Genomic DNA, 18,810 nt, shown 5'->3' with positions numbered 1-18,810 from the left:
AGATTTTGGTGGGCTTTGGACTAGTCCCAAAGTTTGTTTAATCTCTGAAAAGTGTTTCTGCATCATGGGGGTTCCATGTTTATTTTATGTCACTGATTTCTTGATTTCTAAACTAGCTCTGAATACATGTAAAAAGAGAGTTTAAACATCTTTTTACTTTACTTACTTTAGAAAAACCAAGTGTCAGCTCTACAAAGCTAGGAATCTGAAAGTCAAGTTGTGTTCTTTCTGGCTTGTGCATCATCAGTCATCAATAATACAAATTGTGCAGGGTGGGCCCAGTTAACAAGTCCATGGATGATGTACAAGTCAGGATAGAATCCAGTTTATTTTCCCTGAGCTGTTCAGTAGTAACCAGTGTAAACTGTAGCAACACTTCTTTTTTGTTTGCCTGGTAAGAAGATGCATACACATAAGAAGGTAACATTTTTACAGTCAGTCTTCTGACTATTTTAAATGAAGTTCTGTTTATCCAGATAGACCTAATGTCTCCAAAGCATTTTGAATAAATAATTCTGCATTATCCTAAGGAATCTGAGCTTTCATCCTTCTCGACTGAGCCTATTTACCCTAGTCCCAGTCCAGCTGCTGCCTATTTGGCCAGTAGTTTTTTCATTTTTTTTCTGATGATTTTCTGTTAATGGGCCATGCAGAAGCCCATGAGAGAAAAGGAACTACCATATTAAATCGCCTCCTCTTTGATTCTTTGGGTAGAGTCTAATTGCATGTGTCTCAGCTGTTCCTCTTCTTAGACCTATGATTACTGCCCACATGAACCTTGTTTTTCATTGTACTTTGTTTATATTAGTTGAATCATGAAATTGTTTATAGAAAATGTTTACTATGCTACAGAAATTAACCCCCACATAATTTGAAGCTTCTTGCCGTAGGACATTATTCTCATTATGGAACATTGTCTCACAGGTCGACCATAGCATGTGGAGAGGGGCAGCTGGGTGATAGAGAAAAATATGTTTGTTTTTTTTTAAATGCAAATTATTCTCAGTACCTTTTGATGTGTAGCATGATGTTGCCACAAGATTTATTTTTTAACTTACCATAATGCTGTTTAAAAACTATGAATTCTATAGCAATGGTTTTCTTTGTATAAGAATGTTACAGATTGAGAATGACAGTGTTACTTCTGATGGGGCAAACTCAATGGTTCTTGACTTAGTGTGAGTGTGAAATTTCAGCAGATAGTATTCTGCTTTGATTTCAATAAGCTATAGAGTTACCATACTATTGAATGGGCAAGGTCATTCATCTTTCTTGCAACACAGACAGTAAGACTGAAAAATAAGTTGTTCCTCCTCACTCCACTAAACTAAAGTAAAGTTAAAGTCCTGGCAATTTATCTTAAAATCCTTCATGAACTGGAGAGGTCTGATTCTTGGGAATGGTCCCCTTTGACTTGAATATCTAGGTTTGGCAATGATTGAGTCCTTAGAGAGCCTGGCTGAGGATGTAACCTACACAGTGTACAGGCCTCTGAATTGCCCAGTGTAAGTGTGGGCAATCTGCATTGCTACCTATCACTCACTCCCTGATGGATAAATTCCTGGAGCAATATGTGTGCCAGATGTACAGATACAGAAACATCTGCTAACATACTGTTCAGGCTAAATATAAAGATGCAATGGCAGCAAAAAATCAATTTTTGTTTCCTTTTCTCTGCCCTCTTCTTTTGTTTTTTAGACTACTCGACAATTCCCGTTGGTAGAAGCCAATTGCCATAGTACAGTAGGTTAGCTGCACTGAGACCTAAAAACGTCCACTTGACTGTCTTTGGCTTTCAGCAACAGAAAATTAATCGGAGTTCTGAAAAATACAGCAATCACACACGCTGGGCCTCCGTTGTGCTGACTTGTGAAATGATATGCTGACTGCAAGTGCTATTAATCACAGGGATCTTTGAGCTTTAGAATTTTGAAGCAGTGGTAGAGAGAGGCATTTAGGTTAGCAGCAGTGATGAGCAAAATGAATATGTGTGAATAAATCTGAAATTGAATGAAGGGCAGGAATCTGCTAATCCCTGGCCTTGCTGATTTAAACTGTTGGGGCCTCAGTTTCATTGTATTTCAGTGCTAGCATTCTTAACTCTACGCAATGTGGCTAGCATTTTACGTACTATGTCTGAAGTTTTAGTAGATGGTAACCAAGAGAACAGGGAACCATATTAATACAAATTAAATATTTTTTCCTTCATGTTTTAGGCGCACGGTGGAAGTGGAAATTTCAGTTGGTCCTATTCTAACCAGGCTGTTGCTACAGTAACAGTCAAAGGAGTCATGACAACTGGAAATGATATTGGTGTCAGTGTTATACAGGCAAATGATGTTCAGAACCCACTGCACTATGGAGAAATGAAGGTAAACACTATTTTCTCTGGTCTCTTCTGAATTTGGCTTAGCAGCAGTAGAGAAGGCAGGGAGAGCTGTCAGTCAAGGAGCAGAGTGTCTCTTAAACCACAACTCCTGGTCACATGTCCCACAGAATTCTGCATCCATGCCCTGCAGCAGGCAAGCTGAGTCAGAGCTCACGCTACTAGGGGCTTCTCTCAGATTATCTCTTTAATTACTATTTTAATGTCAGTCCCAGCGATGAAATGTAGCCTGTCCCTTTACCTCCTCTTCTAGGGAAGGCTTTTCCCAGTTGAATTCTTTATGTTAAAAAAGTAACAAATACTCACTTGCTGCAGGCCAAGCAATCAGCCTGATAACCTAAGTAAAAACACTGTTGCCCTACCAGAAACAGTTAGTTTGTTTTTCCCTTATGCTGAATGATAGAAGACACCATCCAGGTGGATGGGCATTTCTCAGCAAGGATAGAAAGCCAGAATTTTACAAAATCCCACGTGACAAACCTAGTTGAGCTCCAGATCCCAAAACAAGCCAAAAATGTGTTTAGAAAAGACACCATGATTCCTTCAGTGGGTTATTGCTTCAGAAGGATACAGGAGACAAAAAAAATATACCTGAGTCAGGAGGCATTTGGAAGCATTGGCCACCTTTCTGCAAACCCACACCCACTCTTACTGCTTTTATAGAATAATTATTGCTTGTGGTAGTGACCTAGTGGGGAAAAATCTAGGAACAAGCATCGCAATCTACCTACAAGAAAATCTCTTGTGACAAGAAGTGGGGGAGCAGAAAAGTCCCTACTTGAGGCTTATGATTGAGCTCCATGAATTTAAATACTTTTTCCTAGCATTTTTGCAGCTTTGGAGGTTTTCAGTTGGGGGAACTTACATTGTGCCTTGTTCCTTAATGGAGAACTGGCCAATGCCTTTAAGTAATCCTGAACAAAAAATGGTAGAAAATAAATTTAATGGATAAAGCCTATTTTTTTATTTTATTAATTTATTTTACAAAAGAGAAGGCAGTAGCCCCAATTGTTCTGGTCAGATTCTAACTTTGATAACTGCATTCTGCCTACTTCAAAAACGGTGTTATTTTTCACTGTATTCGACTGTTGTGTAGCATTCATGATGCTCTTAGGAATACAGGCAGCCTCAATATAGCATGGCATGTAAGTATGTGCTTAACTTTTTAAGTATCAGAGGGTAGCCGTGTTAGTCTGGATCTGTAAAAGCAGCAAAGAATCCTGTGGCACCTTATAGACTAACAGACGTTTTGGAGCATGAGCTTTCGTGGGTGAATACCCACTTCCTCAGATGCATGTAATGGAAATATCCAGGGGCAGGTATATATATGTGTGCTAGCAAGCAAGCTAGAGATAACGAGGTCAGTTCAATCAGGGAGGATGAGGCCCTGTTCTAGCAGTTGAGGTGTGAAAACCAAGAGAGGAGAAACTGGTTCTGTAATTGGCAAGCCATTCACAGTCTTTGTTCAATCCTGAGCTGATGGTGTCAAATTTGCAGATGAACTGAAGCTCAGCAGTTTCTCTTTGAAGTCTGGTCCTGAAGTTTTTTTGCTGCAGGATGGCCACCTTAAGGTCTGCTATAGTGTGGCCAGGGAGGTTGAAGTGCTCTCCTACAGGTTTTTGTATATTGCCATTCCTAATGTCTGATTTGTGTCCATTTATCCTTTTTAAGATGGATTGGGGCCAAAAAGGGCATACCCTTGTCTTTATCAGCATTAGTGAAATGCAGCCTCTGAAGCATGAGCATGGCCCGAATGCAAGCTTTTGAAAAAGGCAGAGTAGAAGTACAACTTTAAAAAGCTGAGCATTGTAGAGAGAACCTGAATTGAGGGGTAAAAGCTTGCTCCTAAACTCCAGCAGTGGAAGTAAGAGATGGTGATTGAGAGCTGCAAATTTGTTTGTGATTTATTTGACTATTTTGAGACCTGGAGCAGGTATGTTTGTGTACAATATGGTCATAAATAGAGAACTTCTCACCTGGAATATGCTTATTTATGCCAAGCAATGAGAGACCCAGTCTGGCAAGCAACTTTTCACCCTTACATCAAACTGAGAGCCTTGTTAAAAAAAAAAATTGCTATCCATCTCCAAGAAAAGGTGGCAGTTGAGTTCGGAATGGTAGAAAATAAATTTAATGGATAAAGCCTATTTTTTTATTTTATTAATTTATTTAGTTTACTTAGTTGAGTTCGGAAGAGCATTTGTAGACTTGGAAGAATGCACCTGCATAACTGGTGCATGGATATAATTTAGCAGCTGATGTGGAGCAAACTGACTGAATTAAAATTACAGACACTAATGACTCAAAATGCCTAATCGCTTTTATGACTTCCCTTATTCAGCATAGCTAAAATCCTTCAGGTTCCACATTGTACCCTTGTTTGCTTCAGAGCTCCTTCTGGCAAGAGTGTGAGAGAGTATGTGTTTGTCAAACTCTCTAGTACTGTCCCGTAATGAAAAGAGAGCTATTTAAGCAGCCAGACTTTTGTTTAATATGACTGTGTTGGGGAAAAATCTTTTGAAACAAAACTTGCTGGGTCAAAGTGCATCTGCAACATCTTTGCAGGGTGCAGCAGCTTGCTTTTAATGTATTTTAAGTTAACTACATCAATTCTACAAAATGTAGTTTAAATGGACATTAAGTATAGTGTTTAAATGTGTAAACTGTGATGATCTGGCTGTTAAACCAGTGTTAATGCAAGATGGAAGCTACTTTACAATCTTTCTGTGATACTGTGCCCATATTGTCTGTGTCCCAAAGATGTCACTTTTTAGCAATATGACAGTTGCCTTCAAGAGGTTCAGAAATGATGTTTTTAATTAAAACTCTATTTCCAAATACAATTCAAAGTTTATAGACGATAATAACTCAAAAAAATGCTTCTTACCATGCAAGCTTTTAGAGCAATAGATTGAGCAAATTGAGCATCGTGTGAAGGTACTGAATATCTCTGGGAACATGTTAAACATTATGTGTTCTGTTTGGAATAAATTGAAGTGTTTGGGGTAGGAGCTTTATCTGCTGACCTTGATAAGCAAGTTATAATAATAGTCATTTATGTTCCATGAGGATTGCAGTTTTAACACCATACCATATGGTCTAACAATTTACCCTGAAGCTTTTGGCAGATGGTTTAAAAAGTTAAAGATGCTGCAAATGAAAAGCTTTGATCACAGCAACGGTTATGAAGTGTTACAATCTGTCTGTGATGGTTTCTTTAACATTAGCAAGAAGGTAACAAATCGGAGTAACAAACAAATACCATTCACGGGCCTGCTCTTCTACACTTCAGATAATGTCTTTAAACATTCTATTAATCATTTCAGACCATCTAGAGTCCTAGGATCTGATGCTGCCTCTCCTACTTACACACGTAACCCTTTTGAGGTCAGAGGTGCTTCTCACATCATGCATCTGACGAAGTGGGTGTTCACCCACGAAAGCTTATGCTTCAGTACGTCTGTTAGTCTATAAGGTGCCACAGGACTCTTTGTCCCCTCTCATGTAAGGATTACCTGCATAAATAAAAGTTTTGTCATTTTACTTACTGAGATTTTCGCTATTGTACCAAAAAACCCCAAACTATACCAAGCGCTGAGCATCCTTGACAATCTCTTATAAATACACTATTGAAAAAAGGCTCCTTTAATTAGAGTCTATTAACTAGTTATAGAAAAAAATAATATAAACCCCCACCAGCATTTCCCTCATACAGTACTGCCATCTTCTTTCTTGATTCAAAGCCCATTGAAACTGGTTGAAAGACTCCCAATGACTTCAATGGGATTGGCTCAGGTCCTTATACCAGTGGAACTTCAGCTCAGGAACTTCCTCTGTCGGAATCTGTGGTAGTGTCTTAATGGGGGGGAAAGGTCCAACATTTTAAAATAATCCCAGAATAAAATAGGCAGCAGATTATAGAGTGCATAAAAATAGGTGCAGGTTTCAATGCACTCATGAAAAGATCTCGTCTGTCAGAGCATTAAAATTTTAGGGAACACTTCTAGTCACTCTTTCGCACCTTTCCCTGGCAGTTATGGGTAACAGCATTGTTGGGGCTCTGGACAGTTGTTTCTAGCCCTCATCTCTCAGAGGGAAACTGACTGTGGTGAGGTGCCCTTGAGAGGGGTTTTTTTGGGGGAACACGTAATTACTGAGTCTTAAACTTTCTTTCTAGTTCCTTATGTAGCTGTGTCTTACCTTATTGTTTTTTCTTGTCTCTCTCAGGTATATGTAACTGAACCTAGTGGCATGGAGTTCACGCCATGTCAAGTTGAAGCACGTGTGGGTCAGATACTGGAGCTGCCCTTGAAGATTAATGGCCTAGTGAATATTGAAACCAGTGAGATGATCACACTGAGCGATTGTTCACATTTCGACTTAGTCGTGGAGGTAGAAAACCGCGGCGTCTTCAAACCGCTCCAAGGTGATAAAAAAAAAACAACAAAACCCTATGTATTCAGTTCAGGTTACAAGACAAATAGAGATGTTACAAATATAAATCATTCACCTACTTGTAATGGCCTGTTTTAGTGGATTCATGGCAGATTACTAGAGAGATGTCCAACTGCATATACAGAGACCACAGTAGTCCAGCGTTTCTGTATATTGAAGATGACTATTTTTTAATGGAATAGCATTTTTATTTCTTTCTTTTAGCATTTAAGGATACCAAAATATCTCGCAACAAATAAGCCGAATACACTGAGGAATGTTCAGACTTGCATACACGCTGCTCTACCCCAAACCTTTCCACTGTTTTTTCGAAGTCCATGCTGTAACAGACCTGATGGTTTCCTCACCAGAGATAACCAATTATGTGAGGTTTTGGGGAGTCACACTGGCTGATGTGAAGATACCAAACTCTTTCACTTATTATACCATGCCCAAATTTGCATAAAGTTCCCTTTTCAGTTCTATTAAGCCATTCACTCATCTGATTGTTTGCTTGTTTTCTGGGAGAAATGGGGGACGAGGATATTAATTTCTTAAATTCCATTCACTGCAATCATTGAAGCAGGGCCAAAGGACTGTCCTTCTGAAGCTTACCGTTTTAAGCAGTGCATTTCCTCAGGTGCTTCCCCAGCTGTTTCTGCCATTATAGCACTTGTCTGACCAGAATATGGAATGTGCAAGCTCTTCTAAATTTGCCATTTATGAATCCTTCTGCACTAACAGGCTGAGCAACTTTGTTGTCATCTGGTGTCTGCTGGATCAGATTACCTTGCACTCACAATCCTTTGTTAGCCTGCTTCTTGTTATTTAGTTCTTCCTTGTGTTGTATTATTGAGCCAGCCAAAGCAGTTATTGTTAGACTTACAGCGTCTGCTTGCTGAAGAGGCAGCTCTTTTAAATGTCATTCTACTTAGTTTGTATATGTACCTTATTTGCCATTGTTCTGTTTAAAAAAAAAAATCCAGTCAAACCCAAAAAAAGAGAGAGAAGAAAAGAAAACCCCACAAAACACCTGGGTCAGCAAACAGGCACGTGCCATGAAACTGACAACTTAATTTCCCCTAGATAAAACTTAGAACTTGATCATTAACTGGAACGTAGGTAATACATCATGCTCTGTGCAGTAAAGATTGTTTTAACCATGCATTTTATTTTGGCTTAATTACAAGCCAGTTTCAATTTAGAACAGCAAGGGAAAAATACTCTGCTAAAAAAAGAGCAAATTATATTACTCTGTATCCCAAAGAGAATACTGATGTCCTTTTAGAAAAATTTGGAAGAAAAAGAAGTTTAATAAGTTTGTATGTTTCATAAGGTGACTGTTTTGAGACTAATGACAATACATTATTCAGTAGAGATATAGGTATTGCATTTCCTCCATGCAGTCACTGAAATTATCTGTACATATTCCCTGTATATTTCTAGCACCAACGTAATACTGTCAAGAAAGCTATATTAAAATCTGTATTAAAATGTCTCGCTTATTCTCCCCAAATGTTTACTTTTTATTTGTTTGGGTTTTTTTTGACAGGGAGACTTCAGCCAAGTTCTGATTTTTGCAGTGGAGTCAGAGTGAAAGCTGAGGCTCAAGGATACACAACACTTGTTGTTAGTTACGCTCATGGTCATGTCCACCTTAGTGCTAGCATCACCATTGCTGCCTACCTACCACTAAAAGTAAGCCTGTAGTAAGATACTCTCTCTAACTGATGCTCTTAAAACAGTCTACTCTTGGAAAATTCATTTAAATTTTAACTGAGATTTGATGTTATGTGCTAATATATGAAAATGAGAGAGTCCATTGACTGGGGACATCCCAATTCAGGTAATCATGTCTCTTAAGCATGTGCTTAAGTACCAGTGGCTTAAGTACTTTTCTGAATCAGGGCCAATACTTACTGCAAGCAGTTTGATTTCTGTACCACAACTTACCTGATGTCTTAAGATGTTTCTTGGCCAAATCAGTGCCCAAAGACAAACAAAGGACTTGGTAGAATTCTGTAGTGGGTTAGTGCACTGTATTTTTGTTTCTCCCTTAGTTCAGAAATGAAAGTGAGTTTCGTGCTATCTGAAAACAATCACAGATAGACAGGACTGAAGAAAAGACATAGGACTAGAATAGCAGGGGATACTGTCAGCATGAGTGTGAATTTGCTGGAAGAGTGATGCATATAAGAACACGTAAGAACAGCCATACTGGGTCAGACCAAAGGTCCCTCTAGCCCAGTATCCTCTCTTCTGACAGTGGCCAATGCCAGGTGCCCCAGATGGAATGAATATAACAGGTAATCAAGTGATCCATCCCCTGTCACCCATTCGCAGCTTCTGGCAAACAGAAGCTAGGGACATTTCATGTGAGAGTAGGAGAACTTGGATGAACATGCTGTTCAGACTATCCCTGTTTTTAGCTAGTTTTGCTAGTCTCTAACTTTCATGAATCCTGTACTAAATTTTCCCAGGGTTATCTTCACTTCAAAAAGGAAATATAATAACCACAGTAATGAAGCAAAGGCAGTGTATTGCAGATCTCAGTAATTTAAAATCCTGGGAGATGAAGGTGCTATTAGGTGAATTAAATGGCAAAAGTATGCTGCTAGATGATAACACACAGTACAAGGTTGAAATTGAATCTTTCTGAAATCATATTCATTTTGGAGAAAAATATTTTAACTGTTGAATTAATTAGTTACTCATCAGTAAACTTTGAAGTGGTGGGAGGTTCAAAGCCTTCCTTGTATCTAACTGTCTGTTTAAAATGATTAATGATTGGCCTAATAAGCTAGTAATGAGACCAGTCACAATTGCATGGCCACAGCAGCAGGTAGAAGCAAGTGTAGCCTATTACCCCTGTAGTCAAAGCACACAAAACTATTATTTGTCATAAAAGGCAGAGTCTGGTGGCCTGTGTAGTCTGTGGAACTGAGTATTTTTTTCCTTGCAAACAATTAAAATGTGTTTCACCATTGGACAGGTTACAAAGTGAAATAAGAACCTCATTTAAAGGACAGTGTTCACAAGTCCAAGGAATGATTAAGAAGCATAGGACAGTGTGTCAGCTTCATGACTAGATACCAACAACTGAATCCGCAGAGGCTACCACTACTGCATGTCAGGATAGTAGTGTTTCAGAATCTGGAATAAATAAATTTGCATACGTCTAACGATGATTTCACATTCTGTCCAAGAGTTTTTTCTGCAGCATTGATCAGAGTAAAAGAAATCCTGTTTCACCAGTATGGAACTAAAACACTAATTTTGTATTTATGAACAAGGGCAAGTTCTGTCCAACAGTCTGAAAGTGGGAATCAATTTGGAAATACACAGTAGTCACTCTTAACCTAGTATACTTGACTAACATAGTTAAAATAAAATAAATAAATAAAATAAGAGCCTGTTTGCTTCTCTGTCCCACTCCCATCCCCTGAACTCTACTTCGCCTCTGCCAATAATCATTCCATCATCTTAATTACTAGCTATATTTATTGCAGTTTTACTTTTATAAAGTATTCTAAATTCAGCTCTGAGTACTACATAAAAAAATCTAACTCAATACAGTTTTATAGGGCAGAGATGCTGTACATTTTCAGTTCTTTATGAACTAGGTAAGCTGTTGTGTGTCTGAAGATTGAACACAGCATAGATAGTAAATTCAGAAGATTAAATTAACATGCAAGAGTTTATAAAAGTGAATATAGGTATTGTATTAACAAGGGGATGTGGAGTCCATTCGACTGGGGAAAAAAAAATATGAATTGCATCAGTTGAAGAGTGAGTGTTTCATTTCTTGGTGGTGTTAAAATACACAGATTGAGATTACAAAATGGAATGCATCAGGTTTGGGAAAATTAAATATAGCCTTTAACAGAAGACATAAATGGATTCCATATCAGATCAAAGAGGTCTTTTGAAAAAAGAGGAGATCCTTGCACATCTTTCAGATAGGAGGATGTTGAGCTATCCAGAACAGAATAAAAGATTTTCTCTCCCACTGAGTTAAGATATTATCTATTCATTAGAAGTATTACAGATATGACATCAGTGCATCCCATCTGGGAGCAACAAGGGTATATGGAAGGGGGAGGATAGATTACTTTAGGGATTACTCTGTTATCTTTTCGTTGTTGGCCAGTGCTTAGATAGCACAGTGACAGGAACTTTAGAAAGACCTTAGAACTGTGGTTTTCAAACAGTGATCTATAGTACCCTTCCTTGTTGTTGCCATCTGAAGAATGAAATAGTTTTGTGTATAAAAATGAGGGGTGAGACACTGGGAGGAGTTGCCTTGCATTAGAATGTCTCTTATGAGGTGGTCCATAGAGCGAAAAAGTGGAAGAATCCCTGCAATAAGAAGACAAATAGTTAGGCGCCAAGGACAGGGCAAAAGCACATGAATGAATAAACTTTACAGTTCTGGCAGCATGTGGATGTCTGTGCAATGAGAATAACCTATGAGGGTTGAGTGAAAATTAGTCTGTGCCCAGCATTTATAACTATGTTCCTCCAAGCAGCATACATGAATTTTCACAGAAAGAATTGAGTCATCCTATGTCCAGATCAGTGTTGGTCTGTCTTACTAACAGGTTGTGGAATACTTGAAACAGATGATTCTTTGTATATTAAAAATGTCAAACCAATTTCCGTGTTGATTTCCACTGCAGGCAATGTCAACGAGATGGGCTAGGATTTAAATCAGTGCAGAATTTGTTCCAGTATTCCTGTAGCGTTTTGAAGTGAGACCTTTGTTTCATTTAGTAGGGTAAATAAAGTCAGGGTATAAAATGCAGGTTCTGAAGAACAGCTGTACCTGGGAGATTAATCAACTCGAAGGGTTTCAAAAGATAGAGAGTACAGTCTGGCCCTATTTAAATCAATGAGAATATTGCCATTTACTTCAATGGGAACAGGATTTTACTCAGAATTTCTTCCTTCTGGAGTAACTCAGTTAACATAAGAAGGAGAGATTGGAGAATTATCATCAATAGAAGGAAAAAGAGGGTTCCTAAGGCACTGTGGTCATAGCCCTAATGAGCAAAGTTTACTTTTAATTGTTGGTAATCATTTTAGTACTGCTGCATTCTGAATTAACCATATATATAACAGTTTTGGTAGAACAGATCATCGGCTAAACAGAAATGATAATCAAACGGCTCTTCCACTGAGAATGAGAAAATTTTCACATAAAGTATGGTCACCTGATAGATTTCAGTATCATTCATATATATATATATAAAAATAAAATGCTGAAATCTGTGTATATATATGTATATGTATGTATGTTATGGTGTATATGAATGAGTGTAACTTTTGTTCATTTCCAGACTATAGATCCTTCTTCTGTTGCCTTGGTAACTTTGGGTTCTTCCAAAGAAATGTTGTTTGAAGGTGGACCAAGACCATGGGTACAAGAACCTTCAAAATTCTTTAGGAACATCACTGCTGAAGACACAGAAAGTATTGGTTTATCTTTATTTGGGCCTCCGACATCTCGGAATCATTTCCAGCACTGGGTTAGAGTATCTTGCAAAACCCTGGGAGAACAAGTAAGTGGCAGAAGTTTTTATGTTGTTCTCTGTCAAATCCTGGGCAGAGTAATTGAGAAGAGAAAGCAGATTGATGTATGATAAAGTACAGCCTCCAGATGATTAACAGCTTTTGTAATGAGCCAGTATGGAACTTGAATAAGTACATGGCTGCCTATTGCTTATGAACTCTGTTCCGTGTGGTGTCAGTCAAAAGTGAAGCATTTTTTAAATTGTTATAAAGAGGATTACAATGGCTTTATTGTAGTATGAAGCCAGTTCATAGTAACTGTATATCATGGAAGGTATTAAAACAGATACATTCAACAGCAGCTATAAGGATTTATTTACCATAAATAAGATAATTGCAAAAGGTTATTTTAAGAAGAGACTTAACGCTTTAGTCTAACTTGCAATACTGGATCAAACTAATTCTTGGTGTAGCTCCATTGACCTGAATAAATATCAATAAGGGGGCCCCAGGTTCTCTCCATGGTGTACCAGTCTGGTATGCCACTTATCCAGTCACTTATGGGAAGGTGTCCAGCTCTAATGCTCAAAGATTGAGTACACACACAGCCAAGATCCATTAGCGCTTGTTTCTGCAATATGGAGTAGAAGTGAATTCCCCTGCCTGCAGACGCTGTTCAGTTTGTATATTGCCTTGCCATTGTCTACATTTTGACCAGTTATCTAATCATCTTCCAAGGGCTATTAACTACCCATGTAGTTGGCTTCCCAAAATGTATACTGCACAAAACCCAATTGAATCTAGCAGGCCTAGTCCAAAAGAAACAGTTTCTTGCTGTTATCCCCTCCCATTGGGAACTTCTGTAAGAAAATACACCTCTAGCCTGATATAACGCGACCTGATATAATGCAGGTTCACATACAACACGGTAAAGCTCTGACATTTTGCTCTGAGCAGCATGTTAAGGGTGCCAGGCCAGGTTGTGGACGAGGGGTTCGATAAGAGGCAGAGGGTCTCGGGGGCAGTCAGGGGTTCCCCCGCCCCAGGGTCTGGGGGGGCAGGAGCTGTGGGCGGGCACTTTTGGGGGCCCTGCAGTCCCCGAGTGGCCTGGGGGATTAGTGGGGGGTGGGGGGCCGTGGGAGCAGCCCTCTCTGCTTCCCTTGCCTCGGCCTCAGCCATGTTGCTTGGGGGAGGGGGATTGGGGGGAAGGGATCCACCCCCACACTCCACAGCAGCGGTGGAAGCAGAGCAGCCCAGCCCCAGCCTGCTCCACTCTGCCAGCTCCCAGCCGCAGCGTTCCGCTTCCCGCCAATGGTGAGTACAGGGGACGTCCTTTCCCCAGCCTCCATGCACTCACCGACAGCGGGAAGCGGAGCAGCCCAGCCCCAGCCAGCTCCACTCTGCCAATTCCCAACCGTGGCACTCCACTTCCCACCGCAGGTGAGTGCAGGACCTTTCCCCAGCTGGTGCAAGGAAACTGGAGCGGGCTGGGGCTGCGTTGCTCTGTCGCTGATTCGTGGTGTGTGTGTGAGGGGGGAACCTTTCCCCAACCTCCCCGCACTCACCGGCAGCAGGAAGCAGAGCGCCGCGGCTGGGAGCTGGCGGAGTGGATCGGACTGGCTCTGGGCTGCTTCGCTTCCCACCGCTGCCAGTGAGTGCCTGTTGGGGAGGGGGAGTGGGAGTGAGAGGATAGGGGTCGGAGCAGTCTTGGGGCAGGGGGGTGGCGTAGGGGGTTAGGTCCTGGGGGTGATTGGGGTGGGGAGTCTTTGGTGGGGGCGGTCAGGGAACAAGGAATGGGAGGGGCAAAGCAAGTTTGATATAATGTGGTCTCCCCTATAACACGGTGAGATATTTTTTGTCTCCCGAGGACTGCGTTATATCGGGGTAGAGGTATATAATTTGGAACCTTCATGATACAGAAATGGTCTAATTTAAATGGCATTTTAATAATTCTCACCAATAGCTGATAGGGATTGTTCATAGGCAGCCAAGAAGGGGAAAATCCAAGGTGCCTGCCCTTAATTCAGTCTGATATTATCATCTGAGAGAGAGCTATAGGGAAAAAATGAAAAAAAACATGCCGTTTTTGAAGCTGCTGAAGTGGCTACAGGACCTCCAGCCCAGTTCCCTGTTGGCTTCCTTTCCCTCTTATGAGTGACCCCAGATGACTGTCTTTATAAGCTCTGAAAGACGCCTTCTTGTCAGTTTGGTGAGATAGTAATAACTATGAAAAGGGACTGAGAATTTGTGCTTTGGTAATGGTCTGGAACAGCGTTTAAAATGTATTCTTTTCACTTGTCTGTCTGTGGTATAGAATGTGATTGGGGCATGAACTCATGAGCCCTTCATATCATATATTATTTATTCTGTCTCGATACCAGAAAATAACTGAGATGCTTCAAGCAGGATAGTTATACCTGTAAAATATGCTTGCACTCCGTTGTTCTTTGCTTTCATCTACCTTACTGACTTTCCCAAATGTCATACAGGTGATTTCCTTAACAGTTGGAAATAAGCCCACAGTTACCAACCCTTTTCCAGCCATCGAACCTGCCGTTGTGAAATTTATCTGCGCAGCCCCTTCCCGACTCACTTTGACTCCTATTTATGCAAATCCTCAGCTTGACCTCTCCTGCCCTTTGCTGCAACAAAACAAGCAAATGGTAAGTCTTATAATGACCCAGGAGCGATCCACTCATTTCACCTCTAAAAGGCAAATTGTGCCTCCATGTGGCAGTATCCCAAAACAGGCGTGCTCACAGGCTGCAAGAGCAGCAATAATGAGCACCTATGTTCTGACTGACCAGCACTAGTTCCAACTCCACCTGTGCTAGGAACAAGAATAATCAGAATGTAGGGGTATTAAAGGGATTGTTTGAGTGTGTGTATAGGGGCCAAACCAGGTAATAGGATGTGTGTGCAAAAGCATGTGGGTCATGTCCTCTGACCTCCAAGTGGCCCTGTCAGAGAGCCTGTAGAGTGATGTCTCCTAGGATTTTATGATAAGGACAGAGGAGCTCCTCCCTTGTATGTACTCTCTGCTATGCATGAGTTTCTTGCAAAATTTGATTCTGTTCTGTTTCCTTTTTCTGACCTCCCAGTTGTTCTTGGTGTGTATTTGATAACATCCTTGTTTTGTATTTTTTGTGTGAAAACTTAATGTAAACAAAATGCAGGTCTGCTACCCTGTTTATCTGACTTTAAACAAAAATATGTCTTTAACAACTCTTTCTGGGTGCAACAGTTGTTCCTCATATCCTTTGATTCTAATCTGGATAGTCCACGTTTATTGTATCGATAGAGCCAGATTTTAAAATGCTTGCGAGTACGCACATGCGCCTAACTTGTATAGGTGCAACTCTTTGTTTGTGTACAAATATCTACGTGTGCATGAATTAGTGTGGGAGAGAGTGTTGTGCATTGAATTTGGGCGTATGTATCAAGTGCATGCTTGAAAATCTGGCCCAGAATACATAGGCAGTGTTTATTTGATGGTTATGCCTATGTTAAGGAGATATGACTCCATCATCCAAATGAGTAAAACTTTTTGTGCTCCCCTGCTAGCATGTGACATTCATGGCATCCTAGCATCAGCATTCATAAGTACAAAACATTTTAGTTTCACAAAATTAGAAGTCTTGCCTTTATGTGTAACTTTATATATTTTCTTTGTTGTCTTTTTTAATGTCTTGAGGTAGATATTTTGACATGTTGTTAAAACAGTTTTGGGTTGAACTGTTGTCACAAACTCCTCAGGCATCAGACTTGAAGTTTATGATATCATTAGTAGCCCTTTGAAAGATTTATAACCCTGAAATGCATCTTGTGTGTAATAACAAGTTAATATCTCCAGACCTCTTTCATTTTTCAGAATCCAGAGACTGCTCAAGTGTTTTATAGGTAGACTCATTGGCACACAAAAAAAAGTTGAAGTACAATCTACTATGGCTTTTCATTGGTGGCTGGTTTACCATTACTTTTTTTATGAAATGTTCTAATGACAAAACTTTATCTTAAAAATCTCATGGAACTGAACAAGGTGATGTCTTTGTTTGAAAGTTGCCATTCTGCTGCATGTAACTGTTTTTCAGGGATCAAAGGGATCCTAGCATTTCTCCAGTTTCCAGTCCAATCTTTTTTTTCCTTTGCAGGTTCCTGTTTCAAACTATCGCAATCCTGTATTGGACTTGGCTGCTTTTGACCAGCAGGGGCGTAAATTTGATAATTTCAGTTCCCTTGGTATTAACTGGGAATCAACAAAAGTTTCCTTAGCCAACATTGAGCCCAGTATGCCGATGGAGCTGTCTCTAAAAGAGGATGGAAGTGGTCAGAAGAAAATGCATGGTACAGATCAGTTAAGATTATGCACTGTGTTGTTTGGAGGAAGACTGGGTGAATTACAATTAGTGATGTTTATGCTAGTGCCAAGAAAATAAAAGTTCCATAATCTGACCTGCAAAACATTCAATCACCTTTAATTTTTTAAAGCTTGTTTTCTAACCGGATGTGAATTTTTTCCAAGAGAAATCTACATGTAAAAAAAAATATCCTTGGCTGTTTAAAAATCTATAAAAGAAAATGGAAAAGATGTTGAGCATTAATTTTAAATGGCCATAAGCTTCCCTCTCCTTCTGCCCCGCAGCTTGATTAATATGACTTCATTGGGAATGCTTTAAGCTGAAATTTAGTAAACAGCTCTTCCTGTTGTAAATCTGCCACTTTGTTTTTTTTTCAGGCTTGCAAACTGTTCTAGTTCATCGTGAGTCTGGAACAACTGCCGTCTCCGCTACTGCGACAGGATACCAGCAGTCTCATCTCAGTGCAGCTAAAGTGAATATACCGGTACTTTGAAGTATAATTTACTCTCTGCTTTTCCCATAGTGCCCTAATGAGGATTGCCCTATATATTCATTTCCTTGCTGCATTATGCTTAATTAGTTTTAAAATAGTAAGATAACCCTTTATCAGAATCTTCACGAGACAGAACCACATCAATCTATTTGTATAGTGTCCCTAGTTGTTTTATTTTTTTTATTCTTAGTTATTTACCTACCTTAAATATAACCGTTTCTTTTTTTCACAGTCTGGATAAGAGGATCATAAAGAATTTTCATACTTTATTTCACTTAATTTTCTTTGATTCAGGGTTTTTTATGGATTGATGAAGCTTTGTCGGGTTGTCCTTCACTAAAGCAAGCATTTGCTTGATACAACTGTCATTGGGGAAACGACTGTATTTAGGATTTAGTTGCAAAATAGAGCAGAAAGTTTCAGCCTTTACAACTCTGACACATTGATGATTGTCAGACTGTATCTCTGTAGTTCGACTTGACTTGCATCTGTTAGAGCAGTGAGGTTATTATTTGTATAGTACCAGCCATGTGCTAGCTAGGGGATGCATATAGATATATAAAAAGCCATAGTACCAGCCTTGAAATGCTTAACTAAGTAGACATTTTATAAACACGGGAGAGGGTGGCAGCAAAAAGCAGTCTCAATAAACGGTGAAGTCTGATTCAAATTAGTGACCTAATTTTTGAAAAATATATTTTTTTAAACTGGAGAAGGGAGGGTTATGAGCATTTCCTTGTGGGACAGCTAGGACTTGTACACAGCAAGTTACTAATTTACAAAAACCAAATCCAAACAAGCCAAAAAACCCTGCATCACATATCGTTTATCTTGGAGATCTAATTACTTGTGTAAAATAGAATAAACAGCGTTAGGACTTTCTGAAAATGTTTTTCCAAGTGGTTCTTTGAAAACTCTGCTAGGGTCGTAGGTGTATGTAGGATTCAAGCAAAGTGCAGAATTTATTGCCTGGGAGACTGAAATTATCTTAGCTTATAACATACATTTGGACAGCAGTCATGTGAATTCCTCCCTGCTTTGTCAGTATGCGCCAGCCCTGCTCTGGAGGTGAGATCCTGTAGGAGTGGGAGGATAATCAGGATTGCCATTCAGTCCTTGGCTCTGCACTGAGATTGCCAGCAAGGATCCCAATTCGTTCCAGTTGGGAAGTTGTTTTGTATCATGTGGGCATGTGCCCAACTAGGAATTAGACTGAAACCGACTCTTGGATGCCATCCATAATGATTCATTTTGTTCATGATTATGCAGAACTAGATTTAAATTGACATAGAGGGTGAATGGGTCTGTCTCTTTTTCCCCTGACCTATTCAGTCCCTCTTCTATAACTCCTGTAAGGAAAGTGGAATGTAATAGGAACATCAGTACCCTGGAATTAGTATATAATCCTTCAAATTCTACCTTATTTTAAGACAGACAAATAACAATTGCTGTATATTTTATCATTTCAACACCAAACATCAGGTAGGCAGTCCGAGAGATGGACAGATACCTAGAAATAGTGATTTTGTATAATTTTTCTTCGAGTTTGGAAAATGCTACATTTCCCCCCAAAAAATATGCAGGACTGATTTCTTGTGCTATCCTTTCCATAAAACACCCACACAAAA

General features: G+C 39.7%; 1 protein-coding gene across 1 annotated transcript in view; it reads left to right on the top strand.

Annotated features, from left to right (window-relative positions):
- Positions 1 to 18,810, top strand: part of NUP210 (nucleoporin 210) — a 125,904-nt gene that overhangs the window by 47,472 nt on the left and 59,622 nt on the right. Inside the window, exons 12-18 of the mRNA XM_030568114.1 lie at positions 2,217 to 2,372; positions 6,614 to 6,812; positions 8,373 to 8,518; positions 12,160 to 12,381; positions 14,821 to 14,994; positions 16,483 to 16,675; positions 17,067 to 17,173. Coding sequence (XP_030423974.1) covers positions 2,217 to 2,372; positions 6,614 to 6,812; positions 8,373 to 8,518; positions 12,160 to 12,381; positions 14,821 to 14,994; positions 16,483 to 16,675; positions 17,067 to 17,173 — 1,197 coding nt within the window. The remainder of the gene's footprint in view (positions 1 to 2,216; positions 2,373 to 6,613; positions 6,813 to 8,372; positions 8,519 to 12,159; positions 12,382 to 14,820; positions 14,995 to 16,482; positions 16,676 to 17,066; positions 17,174 to 18,810) is intronic.

The sequence above is a fragment of the Gopherus evgoodei genome, chromosome 7, assembly GCF_007399415.2.
Source record: "Gopherus evgoodei ecotype Sinaloan lineage chromosome 7, rGopEvg1_v1.p, whole genome shotgun sequence".
In the NCBI taxonomy this organism is placed as follows: domain Eukaryota; kingdom Metazoa; phylum Chordata; order Testudines; family Testudinidae; genus Gopherus; species Gopherus evgoodei.
The sequence above is the reverse complement of the archived record's forward strand: the minus strand, read 5'-3'. Positions and strand labels throughout refer to the sequence as shown.